Source organism: Camellia sinensis, chromosome 3 (assembly GCF_055761805.1).
Source record: "Camellia sinensis isolate YWXY chromosome 3, ASM5576180v1, whole genome shotgun sequence".
NCBI lineage: Eukaryota > Viridiplantae > Streptophyta > Magnoliopsida > Ericales > Theaceae > Camellia > Camellia sinensis.
In genome coordinates this window covers 227788810-227801356 of record NC_138963.1, presented here as the reverse complement: position 1 = coordinate 227801356, position 12547 = coordinate 227788810, and the positions used below count along the sequence as shown (strand labels likewise).

The 12547-nt window shown below is 36.6% G+C and overlaps 2 protein-coding genes across 4 annotated transcripts; one reads left to right on the top strand and one right to left on the bottom strand.

Moving 5' to 3' along the window:
* Nucleotides 1-204: 204 nt before the first annotated feature.
* LOC114306208 (squamosa promoter-binding-like protein 14) lies at nt 205-11251 on the bottom strand. 2 transcript variants are annotated; one of them, XR_014365346.1, is made up of 12 exons: nt 10725-11234; nt 9690-10344; nt 9301-9494; nt 8356-9206; nt 8156-8230; nt 7963-8070; nt 7762-7879; nt 7400-7535; nt 7171-7315; nt 6487-7086; nt 5307-6100; nt 205-3432 (listed from the first exon to the last, which is right to left on the bottom strand). XR_014365346.1 is itself a non-coding variant. In XM_028251407.2 (11 exons), exons 2-11 carry the CDS (start codon nt 10310-10312, stop codon nt 5672-5674), a joined length of 3279 nt encoding a protein of 1092 aa, XP_028107208.2. In that variant the 5' UTR covers nt 10313-10344; nt 10725-11251; the 3' UTR covers nt 5029-5671. The 2 variants fall into 2 exon arrangements, 1 of the variants encoding a protein (XP_028107208.2); XM_028251407.2 differs by lacking the exon at nt 205-3432 and having other exon boundaries at nt 5029-6100; nt 10725-11251.
* On the top strand, nt 2374-3868 carry LOC114306214 (Cysteine/Histidine-rich C1 domain family protein). 2 transcript variants are annotated; one of them, XM_028251423.2, is made up of 3 exons: nt 2374-2862; nt 3004-3448; nt 3708-3868. In XM_028251423.2, the coding sequence occupies exons 1-3, from the start codon at nt 2475-2477 to the stop codon at nt 3712-3714; spliced, it is 840 nt and encodes a 279-aa protein (XP_028107224.2). In that variant the 5' UTR covers nt 2374-2474; the 3' UTR covers nt 3715-3868. The 2 variants fall into 2 exon arrangements, with proteins under 2 accessions (XP_028107224.2, XP_028107219.2); XM_028251418.2 differs by having other exon boundaries at nt 2475-2862; nt 3004-3818.
* Nucleotides 11252-12547: the final 1296 nt, after the last annotated feature.

Here is a 12547-nt window from a genome sequence, read left to right as displayed (position 1 = left end):
CATTGCAGAATGTCTGCCCAACACACATCCTCTATAGAAAGTGTTCCTTACTTCTTTGGTCAATGCAAACAATTACGTTTTGATACAGCCAGTCAAACCATTGTTTGATTTAGCAAAAGCATTCCCTGCTTTGATAATAGATGCTTTCTTCTTTTATCCCCGTCTCCTATATGTTGTTTAAAATTGTGAAATTAAATAAATAGATTTATGAAGAAAACAAATTATATATCAAGAACATATGTTGATAATTATAACTAAATTTCAACAGAAATACACAAAAACAATAAAGGGTAAAGAGACAAAATCGAAGCCTGCACGGAAGCAGTTTCCTTAAAACAGATTTCGCCGCCTCACGGGTTGAGTGCTTGAGGAAACCCGGCGTCTGTCTCCCAGGATACGACGGTCAAAACCAGCTACGGCAGAAGCACTATCTATCTAGCTTAGCGAACAAAACAATGGCAGCACTCTCTCACAATAGGAACTATCAAGCAAACTGACTTGTAAAATGGAACCAAAAATTTATATATTGAAACTTGACAGGAGGGTCTCAATTTATACATGTATAAGGGAGAGAGGAAGAGCCTCCAGCCTTTAAGGCTAGTCATTAAAACTCCAAGCATCCATAGTCCCTTTCCACAAAAATGAAAAGTATGGATGCTCAAAGGATTCACACCCTTTAGTCAAGAAAAAAGATTTAAATACTCTTTAAAATCCTATTCATGAATCTAACATCATGAAGCAATTTCTTGGCAATTTCTTATTCAAAACCCAATGATTTTTGGCTCACTTGGACCCAACACAAAAAATGGTTAGGACCTACCTTAATATTTAATTAAAGTCACCACACTTTAATATTAAATTAAAGTCCCAAAAATCATTTTTTTCCAACACTATATTACTGAGGTTAGGTTCTATTCTATATATATATATATATATATATCCTCAATTTGTTATTATTGTTTATATATATTCTATTTGTAAACCATGGTATTCCCCCAGGTCAAAGACGCATATATGTGCTGCTAGAGAAAACATGTAGTCCCCAAATGAACCTGAAACCATGTATAATTTACAAAGAAATGAGAAGCTATGATCAACTTTCTATGAGTAGACACTTGGAGATCTTTAGCTATATATGTATTAAGATGTATCAATCAAATATATCAATCTTCCTTTATCTTTTTTCAGTGTCTTTTTCTGTTTTTCTTGACGTAAGTGGGGTATGGGAAGAAATTGTGAACAATGGAATCGCTTGTAAGGACACAAGCAATAAATGGGTATCACTGTCAGAGACCAAAAGTCAAGAGATTGGATAAAGGAAAATTCATCAAATGTATATGTTGTTGTATCTTTAATTGCTTTACAACTCACGGCAGAGAAAACGAGAGATTACAATAGTTAATTTGGATGCAAATCCCGGTCTATACATGAATCAGGGCAACTTATAACCCAAGAAAATGTGGTTTTGATGTTGCAAAAATTTCTTCATTTCTACTTTTAAAATTTTCGAATAAGAACCATCCCAAAGGTGGTGGAATATTAAAAAGTACTTTTTTGTTTAAAGCAAGCAGGCAGGCATTAATTTACAAGAAGCAATTGCCCATTTTCAAAGCAAAGCAAAAGGAAAAACACCTTGACTTTGCAGCACCTTAAATGGTTGTTTGTAGCTTCTTTCTTCACTGTGCTCCCACTTCCCTATTTTATTTTCAAAATATCAAGAATCTAACTCTTCCCTTGGGCCCTATAAATTTATTCCATTCTCGCTTGTTTGCTTGTACAAGGGCACAACAACAACCAAAAGCCGTATAATAATTGGACATTTTTAGCACATTAATCGCACAAATAATTTCCCCTTGGTCCTCAAGCTTTGATTTTTTTATTTTTATAATAATAATAATAATAATAATAATAATAATAATAATAATAATAATATAAGAAACTAATAGCAAGTGATGATGGTTTTTGATCTTTATGAGCAAATAACATAGACATATATAACCAACAGTACATGGCTGGTCAAAGAAGCCCAAACCCACACACCCTACCTACCTCCAAAAGGCCCAAAACAGTGTCTTCAAGATCCTAATATCACAACATGAGATATTTGATACTTTTTTCCTCTCTTTTTTTTCCTTTTCCTTCTTCTTCTTCTTCTTTTTCAAATGTTGTATTTAATATTTTGTAGTCCCTTTTTTATTTAAAGGTTTTAAAATAAAAAAAAATAAAAAAATAGTAAAGCCTAAGATAGGCACATGCAATTTATTCGGGAGTCTGTGTTACTGGCAGTGGCATCCCATGCTCTTTCTGCATGGCCTTCGAACAGTGACAACTTTACCATCATAAATAATATTCCCCCATTTGCAACATGCACCCACCAATTCAGAGAGCTCTTCTAACACACACAGAGACAGAGACAGTGAGAGAGAGAGAGAGAGAGAGAGAGAGAGGAGGCAATTACTTTCTACCTAATTAGGATGAGCACAAAATCCTTCAGGAAGTATCATTCAATGGAACTCCAAGCCTCTCCTCCACCTCCTTATCAATCACCCACAGCACTACGTGCCTTCAAAAAGTCCTATTCGTTTGAATTCCCGACCTCTCCTCAACCTCCTACTATACGGCCCGAAGATCAAATACTTCATCATCCAAGTCACCAGCAACATCCCCTAGTCCGACTTACTACTACTCTCCCTAACCTCTTCACATGCTCTGGCTGCAAGGACTATGGTGCTGGCAAGAGGTTTGCATGCCAACAATGTGATTTTCAGCTTCATGAATTCTGTGCCTTGTCTCCTCCCTCTCTCGACAATCATCCCCTCCACCCCCAACACCTACTCCTCTTCAATCCCAAATCTAAACAAGGTATATATATATATATATATAAATTAAATTAATATCATTAATCATTATTTTTTTTTTCTTCTTGCTCTGGCTTCTTTATGACTCTTAATTTGTATTTTGTAATAATAGTCTTTACTTAAAAGAAGGTTAGTACTTTTTCAGGGGCAAAATGTGATATTTGTAACAAGCCGACCAAAGGCTTTGCATTCTGCTGCAGTGCCGCTGCCTGTAGTTTCCAGATGCATCCTTGCTGTGCAATGTTTTCTTCTGAAATGAAGTTTTCAGTCCATCCACACTCCTTGAAGCTAATCTCAACTTCCGGTGGTGGTGACCCTGCTGGTTTTGTCTGCAGTGAGTGCAAGAGGAAGAGATCGGGTTGGGTGTTTCGTTGCACTGTTTGTGATTACCATCTCCACGCAGTTTGTGCCAAGGACATGATCAATGGGCTGCAAGCCAATGGGATTAAGGCCCCAGTGAAGCCAAACAAGCTGGCGAGTGCAGTTCGTATTGCATCAATGGTGATCACGCAATTCATTGGTGGGCTTGTACAAGGGATTGGGGAAGGTTTGGGACAAGCTATCCTTCAAGATGCTATGAGAGGAAGAAGGTTCGTTAGTATTAGAAGAAGAACAGCCTAGAATGAATCAACATGAATGAATGAATAACTAAATGCTTAGTATATAATAACATATTCTTCGTCTCTCATGCTTATATTGTATTGTATGTGAATCTCTGATCATCATTAAAATGAAGTTTGGAGTGTTTGAATTTGAATCAGAACAACAGAACATTATAATGTAATGTCCTGATTCGGTTAATAATTTGTATAACTTTCTGTAGCTGAAGAGGTTTGTTGGCTACTGCAGGAATTAAAGCACCTATGGAGCTGGATATTGGGGGGGTAAGAGCCAAATTGTATGCTAAAACCATTCAGCTTACGATTATATATATACACAACTATTTATGTCTGTTTGTAATGTATGTTTGCTCATAGTATATGTGACACGAGTGGTTCACTTTTGTTGAAGCGAGCTCTTATTTGATTGTATGATTGTTTTTTTACTTTTGTCTCATATTACTTGCTAGAATAACTTTTCTTAAATATATATATATATGTATAAAAATTTCATCAACGAAGACTTTGTTGTATATTGGGAAGAGAGAGAGAGAGAGAGAGAGCTATGTTGCCCAAGTGAATTCATTCCAAATGATGGCTTATTCGGATGGCGCATTTGAAACCACTACATAATTTCGGTTTGAACTTGACTTGTCTCTGGTCCTCTTAGAATGGACAACGCTCTGCACATTTTTAACTTTCGAAGCCAAGACAAGGTAATCTTTTAACTTTTTCTTGGAAATAGCTTTTCCCAAACAAGAACTAACCTCCTCAAGCAAATAATTATTTAATAAAATAAAATAACATAAAGTTTGGATTTCTTTTCTTAAGAAAGGGCCGGAACCATCTTCATGGCTGACATCAATAATTCCAACACAACCATCCCCTCCCGTACATATATATCTTCACTTTAAATGTATTATTAACCTTGCACTTTTCGTCCTATAAAAACCAAACAAAAGCAAAAATCTTCTACTTTTGTAAAGTATATTGTATAATTTTTATAACAATTCTTGTAATTTTTTTCTGTACTCATCTATTGTTTCCCTGATATTTTATTACTTTAAATTGATATCTATTTATCTATGAAAAACGGGAATTTTTTTTATATTATAAATAGTCAGGTTTCTGGCTGTGAACTTGAGCAAGCCTTCTGTTTTTTTTCTTATGAATGAACTAGATAGGATCTCCGTTCATTTTTATTAAAATTACACCACAGCTTGTAAAGTAGATATCATCTTAACAAACAATAATGACTTCCCCCTCTTCCTGTCTATTAGAAAAACAAAAAGAAAAAACAAATCTATGATTGAGTTAAAAACTAAACTATGTGAAAACTAGTGAGGGGTGAGATCTATTGAAAGTTAATTGTGTTTTAGCTCCGTTCGTTCAACTTCTTCACATCAAGAGACCCATGCAAAAAAAAAAAGCACACTACAAAAGAACAAAATTAACTCACTCATCATACACATTTACAACAACCCACAACTTGGTCTTAGAAACATCAAAATCATAACAATCTCGATGCTTTTAACTTAACATGCATTTAAATATTCAGTAAATTTAAGCACTTTGGCGCAAAATATGAAAGATTCATTACTCGTATCTGTGAATTTTAAATATACTTGAACAAATATTTCACTATTCAACTACATAAAATATCACAATCCCCTAAATGATCCTACTGATTGACTTCTATTTTACAGTGATGATTTTGGTCCAAAGTCAGTATTTCTCTACTCTCTACAGTATTCATGGAAATCAAACAAATCAAGAAAGGAAAATGACCACACCAAAATTAACTAGAAAAAAAATACAAGAACACTATAAAAGGAGTGCGATTGCTTACTCTCTTTTTCTGCTATCTTTAATCTGGGCCTTCCGATGTTTCACTTTAATATGATTGCTTTAGTCTTTTCTATGCCCTCTTGTTTCATCCCGTATGTTACACTCCTAACAAGGTTTTCACGGCTGGAAGTTTCCTATATCCAATAAAACCAATCTGTTCTCGAGAACAAGCGGATGAAAGACAGCCGAACCCAAAAAAGATACCAAAGCTCATGTTACGGAAGAAATAAATATCCAGCACCCCACACCAAAGGTCTCCACCTTCCTGGCATCTGGCAACTGATCTCTTGCTCCCCAGAAAATTAATAATAATTCCTTAATTCTGCTTCACCAAAATAGACATCTAGTTATTTTCACCCCTTCCAACTAACTTGAGCCACAACCCAAACTCTCCCACTCAAAAGGTGCAACCAAACCAACGTCCGGGCGGCCTCGCAAAAACAGGCAGACACATACACAGACAGCAGCAATGGCAAGCATTGAATGCATGAATGGTAGGTGAATGAAGCCTCGGGAACCAGGCATTCTCCTGCTGTATCTTGAAGCCACAACTGCACACTTGGAACAAGAACTTGGCCCTTGCTTGAATTGGGACCTTTGACGGTGGTCCAAACTCGCTCCCAGCCTTTGTTGGTCTATCTCATTTCCAATTGATACAGAAACTTGACTATTTCTTCTGTCAGCAAGCTTATGAGCTACCAGCCTGTTATAAGAGTGATTATTCCTTGTCAAGGCATATGCATATGGAGACAACCCATTTGCATCCAGAAGGGAGGTCCAGCAGCACAACCCAATCTACATTAGAAGACATAAGAGATGGAAGAAAAAATCAATGATCTATTAAGAACACAAAGTTGGAAATTTGCTTTAAACCATGTGATATACAGAAGGTACAATAAAGATAATGCCTCCAAGTCAAAAGCCAAGTTAGGTCATATGGCTTCGCTGACCCCATTCTCCGTCTATAACTTCTATTTTTTCTTTTTCTTTTTTTTTAAATATAAGGGGTCAACAACATCAAAATATCATACTTTTGGGGAAACTGAGGCTTCATGAAGCCTCGAGTAATTATACCTCTTCTTGGGAGCATCCATGAAATTTAGCAAACATTCAGGGATAGGCTAAAGGAATCAATTTAAACCTAGTGAGGAACTCAAGAGTATCAGAGTAAAACAAAATACCTCCTGAGGATCATTTGTCAGAGCATCAACCATAACATCAGAACTAGATGTACAAGCAGCTTGATGTAGAGGTGTAACACCGCCAGGTCCAACAAGATTTGGAGGGAAAATGTACTTGGAAGTATCATTACCACTGAGTACAGAATAATGAATGAGTAAGTCAACCATGTTCCTACACCTTCTTTTCACTGCCCTATTCAAGAGGTGAATCTCTGATAGCATCTCCAAAGACTCTCTTGATGGCTCCCCCCTTTCCAAATATCTTTCAAAAAGTATGTCTAGGAGGGTTTTGACCAAGGCACAACAGTCCCTTTCAACTGAGAATATGAATAAAAATTTGAACCGAGCAAGTGTATAATCACGAACTTCAATTGCTGAAGAGTTTCTCTTCCTTTGGAATAGCCATCCTAGCTCATTTAAGAAGTGCAGGACTTCTTCCTTTGACCGGGGTTTCCCTAAATCATGAATTTGGTCCTCTGAAATAGTATCATATACTTTTGCACCTTCATTAAATTCAGACTCAAGGAGTCTCAATTCCTGACATATGGTAGCATCAGCTATAATTACAGGAAAACTGGTGCCTTTAAAACCATTCTCAACCTGTTCATATCATTAGCAGATGTTATGATTTCCCAGATTCATTACAATAATAAACAAAGGGATCAACTGCATTCAAAGTGTTACCTCAATGAAACAGCGACCAAGTACACCAGGAGCCACCCCATGAACTTTAAAATTGACCACGCTTATCTCGCCATATAAAGTTTCCCTACCGGATGATCCTGGAACTTCTTTTGATAAGTAACCACCCATATGCGTGCAGTGAATTCTGCACAATAATCAAACTTATGTTCAGACAGAAATGAGCAAAGGAACATGGAACAGCACTGCTTGCAAAAGAACAGTCACATACTTGGTGCCAGGAATATTCAGATTTCGCCCCCTCAAAAAAAGAGAGGTCTCCTCCCCACCAACAATTGCCAGAGGGGACACTGAGATCAACTCAGGGGAACGCCATGCTTTCCAGGATTTGCAGTGGCAAGTCTCTCCTGAAGATTGATAACACCAATCAAGCAAGTTCTAAACACAAAGTAAAGATAAATAGAAATTTCTACTTCAAAAATGACAAACTTGAGCAAAACCGAATTTTCTTCATCATTTATCTGGATTGTATAATGTAGTGCCTCAAAAACTACAGAAGACCTTGAGGCAAAAAGTACCAGCCTGAAACCTTCAATAAACACCATTGACATAATCATAATATATGATACTCACCATCTTTATAAGAAGCTAACCGCCTGCCTGTATGAACTAAAAACCTTCCATCTCTCCAAAAGTCAGTATCAGAGTCTCGAATTAAAGAATTGATATGCCGAAGAAGGTTTTCTTCAAGCTGCAAGAACCAGACACCCCTTGCAAATGGTCAGTGTTAAAGCCACCTAAGAAAACTAAGCTATATTACAGAAGTTCACTCACTTGCCCCCAAGCAGAAGATGGCATTGATAAGTAAATGGATAGAACCACACAGCCAGGCCTAATATAACTCTCCATTTCTGATGGGCTGTGAGATAGCCAATTGTAGATCTAAAAAGAGAGGCAACAACAATATTAGGTGTTTATATCAATCACAACGAAACACTAAAAACTAAGACCTAATCAAGAATCTCACCTCTGTTCGCAATGATTCTGGAAATTGGCTCGGATTCTTGCCAAATAGTTTGAAAATAATCCTTCCAGTGCGATCCTAGAAACATATTATACATTCATTTCAATCCCATGACAGATAGACAAAATAAAGCTCACAGAAGCATAAAAATCAAAACCAAAGCAAGCATAATCAGTCCACAAATGGTACAAGCACTGAACTACCTGAGCATCAGAATTTGAACTAGAAGGTGACTGATCAGACCCAGATGAGGATGTGTACCCTGCTTTGTATGGAAAGCTTTTAAATGAACCGTTATTGGCACTTATGTTTGACCGTCCAAAAAGCTCAAGCGATGTAACACAACCACGGGCATTACTGGTTTCAACATTTTTATTAACTTCTCCATTGGTTGTGATCCTCGCAGGCTCAGTTTCCCTCGTGGTCTGCATTGGAAACAGTTTTTGCACAACAGGTGGAGAAGATAAAGGTGATGTCTCATCTGTGGGATTACTGCTGGTAGAAGAGAAGTATTTTCTGGCACTTGCCAGTTTTGGGAGGCTATCATCTTCAGGTGAGGAACTAATGAGCTGTAAAGGTAAATGTGCTCTAGTTTCTTGGATTTGGCTATCTGAATAATCAACAGGGGACTGGGAACTTGTACTACTTCTCTCTCCTCCAGCTGAAGGAAACTCGAGAGATGCTCCCTTTAGCATATTAAGACTTAATGCTTGGTCCAAACAAGCAAGTTTAGTTTCATCCACATCAGCGCCCTGGCTGCTTCTTTGAGAGAGAATTGCAAGGGCATCAGGACTAGATTCTGCCAGGGTAGTAGACAGAACAGTAAGTAAGTCCTTGGTAGATGGAGAAGTCGTGTTTCCATTCAATCTGCTGCTCTGATTATCTGAAGAAGCTTGTTCAGGAATGGTCATTCTACTTGAACTTCCTGACACAGGGGGTAACTTTGCTTCAAATTCCACTGGCAAAGGTAATGAATTTATCTTACTAAGAATCTGAATGAGTTGATCTTTGTTAGGTAGCGATGAGCCATTAGGGCTTTTGACCTCTTTGTTCCCTGGGTACAAAATACAAACATTTTATTGTATGAGAGAGAGAGAGACAGAGAGAGAGAGAGAGAGAGACAGAGAGAGATTATCCAACTCTTTTACCTTGTGCATGAGCCAAAACTGTTAGCAAATTAACAATGTCTAAATCTCCATTTCCTGAGGTATCATGGTTTGCAGGGAGTAACATGCTTGAGGACACATCCTCTGTCTGAGTTTTCCTCCTTCGACGGTTGTGTCCAGCGAGTCTACGCCTACAACTTCGCTTTCCCTCATCAAACTCAGTAAGAGGATGAAACCTGAAAAAAAGCAAAATGAAGCATTTAATGCTGGTTCAAATAGGGTAAAGCAAAATAACATGCGTCATTTTAAAGACATAACAATGCAATTTAAACTAGAAGAAGGAACAAAGATTCCAAGAACTCAAACCAACAATCAACTACAATGTGAAAGAACTGTAAATAGAGAAAGGTTGAAGAACTTAGATGGCCAACCTGCTGCACTGTTGGCAGAACCTTTGCATCTCTTTTCCCACTAAGGCTTTACTTGACTTGCTGTGAACCTCACACACTTTATGTCGCCGGTGATAATCTTTAGCATTTGACAGATCTTCCCTGCAGTTATCAACTTGACACATTGGATAGCTGCCACTGCCACTGCCACCACCACCACTGCCGGGAGATCCAGATCGGACTCTCTTATTGGGCCTTGACACACTCTCCTCAAAAGAATTCAAGCCGGCACCAAGCTTCAACCGAAGGCTTTCATCATCTTCGTTGACAGGGTTCTTCTTCAATAACGTGGGAAGCCCACTCCCTTCCCTGTCACTTTTTCTGTGTTGCCCAGGTCGCGACTGGGGCTGGACCGATGTTGCAGTAGCAAGAGATAATACATCAGATTCCATTGGTTTGGCAATGAAGCTGACACTATCCCAAACCCAGTCCTTGGCGTTCCAGTTGTACCCGGAGGTCAACCCGGGTTGCTGCTGCTGAAAATTAGGGGCATGAAATGGTAGACTACGCTTGGTTGCCATGGGATTTGCCTCACGGAATCGATCCCCCCCAAGAGTTTGATGGATAAAGATCGGAGGGGAGACTTGTGCACCTACCTCTTCCATCTCTCAAAACTACAACTACTCAACCCACAAACCTATATTTTTGGGGAAATAAATACAACTTGTTATCATCATAATTCTAAAATGTTCAATATATCTATCTATCTATCTATCTATCTAGCTAGAGTCTCAAGATTCGCACAAGTAGAGGATTTAAATAAAATAAAATAAAGAAAAACTAAATATAGCTTGTTCTAAATAAATGGTAAGACATGGGATGGGATTGTAACAAAACAACTTTAATAATAATATGGAAAAAATTAATAAATTAGAAATAAATGTTATACATAGTCATAGATACAAACTTTACTATCGTCAAAAAAAAAAAAAAATTCAAGCTTGAATAAAAATAATCATCAATTGAAAACGAAAAAGAAATGAATATGTCCCAAAAAAAGATAGAAAGTAAAGTTACCTCGGTTCAGGGGTCTGTGGAGAGCCCATCTGGAACAGGAAGCCCTTATTTGCTCAAAATCTTGTTTTGTAATCTAATACAGACTCCAAAAATGGAGCGAAATCAGGACTTAGGGAGATCTGAAACCAGATAGAATTGAATTCGCAAGATTTAAAAACAAAAACAAGATGAGATCTGACGAAATGAATTGGAACAGTAAAGATGAAGATGGGTCAAGAAGGGGGGAAGGAAGTCTCTTTACGGACTTTTTTTTTTTTTTTTTTTACTTTAAAACCTTTTTCTTGTTTCAACAAAACAAAACCCTTTTCTTATTGAGAAGAGAAGAGAAGAGAAGAGAATAGAGAAGAGCTGTGTTCTATGAAGGGAAGGGAAGGGAGGGAAGGGGAGGGAAGGGACCAAAATACTAAAGATTTGGGGCTTCAAAGTTCCGGCCGCCTGCGGACCCACAAAGAATCCCACGACTCTTCCCTCCCAATTCGTATAGTACTGTACTATCTCATCTTTTTCTTTTCTTTCTTATCTCTCTCTTTCATTAATCTTTTTCTTTTCTTTCTTATCTCTCTCTTTCATTAATTAATTAATTAATTATTATTATTATTATTATTATTATTATTATTGTTAGGGAGTCAAATAACTTATTAAAAATTTTATCAAACCTCTCACATTATTAATGTTACACACAAATTTACATATATGTAAGTTTTACACTTATGTGAAAAATTTAATAATTACATAGGTATAGGTCTTACATAATATTACTCTTATTATTATTATAGAAATGAGGAAAGAAAGCGAGAAAATTTAATTAAGATAAGACTGGCCATCATTGACGGTCAGTCGTAAGCCCGTACTTGTACCTAGGGCTGCAAATGAACTGATTTGTTCATGAACAAACTCGACTCGACTCGTTAAGGGCTTGGCTCGGCTCGACTCGTTTACTAAACAAGTCGAGTTCGAGCTCGAATATTAAGCTTATTTGGTAAACGAGCCGAGCTCGGCTCGTCAAGCTCAGCTCGTTTATTTATATTTAAATTATATACTAAATATATTATTTATATATTAAATAATATATATATTAAATAATATATAAAATAATATAAATAATATTTTTTATTTAAATAATTTTATTTAAATAATATAAATAATATTAAAAGAAATTATCGAGCTGAGTCGAGTTCGAATTTCATTAATGTTAACGAGCCGAGCCGAGCCGAGCTCGAGCCCAGTTTCTTATCGAGCCGAGCTCAAGCTTGATAAGTAAATGAGTCGAGTTCGAGCCCAGCAAAACTCTGCTCGGCTCGGTTCGTTTACAACCTTACTTGTACCAACTACTTCTTTTCAACTCTCTATTTTCTTCTTCTACATTTTTTTTTTCAAGTAATTAATAATAGTAATAAAAAAAAAAAACTCCCTTTTTTCTTCCGTATCCGTACCCTTCCCGCTTCCGTCTTGGCCGCATTTTTTGACGTGTGAGGACGGAGGAGTTGATTTTTGTGACTTTACATTTATATAAGATATTTAATTATTTATTTAATAAAAAAATTAATATCTTTATTATTATTTTTTTTATAAAGAGATTAATTAAGGAAAGATATGGGGTTAAAGGAGTTTTGGTTTATTGGCTCTTCAGGTTAATCCGCTATAACATTTCTTTTCCTTTTTTTTTTTTTGATAATTAAGTTAAAAATTAATTTTTTGACTTTTTAAATCACATTATTTTTTTATTTTTTAAAAAATTAAAAAATTAACTTTTAAAATATTTTTCAAAATAAGTCAAAATACTCAAGGTAAACACTAGTTTTGGTGAATTTTTGCTCGCTCGC

Bases quoted from the DNA above. Each gene is read 5' to 3' on its own strand.
- LOC114306208 (XM_028251407.2), bottom strand. From the start codon at position 10,312: ATGGAAGAGGTAGGTGCACAAGTCTCCCCTCCGATCTTTATCCATCAA. The intron at 7,880-7,962 runs GTGAGTGAACTT...TGGTTCTTGCAG, and splicing joins CATCTTCTGCTTGGGGGCAA to CTTGAAGAAAACCTTCTTCG. The intron at 7,316-7,399 runs GTATGTGACTGT...ATTATTGTGCAG, and splicing joins CTGAATATTCCTGGCACCAA to AATTCACTGCACGCATATGG.
- LOC114306214 (XM_028251418.2), top strand. From the start codon at position 2,475: ATGAGCACAAAATCCTTCAGGAAGTATCATTCAATGGAACTCCAAGCC. The intron at 2,863-3,003 runs GTATATATATAT...GTACTTTTTCAG, and splicing joins CAATCCCAAATCTAAACAAG to GGGCAAAATGTGATATTTGT.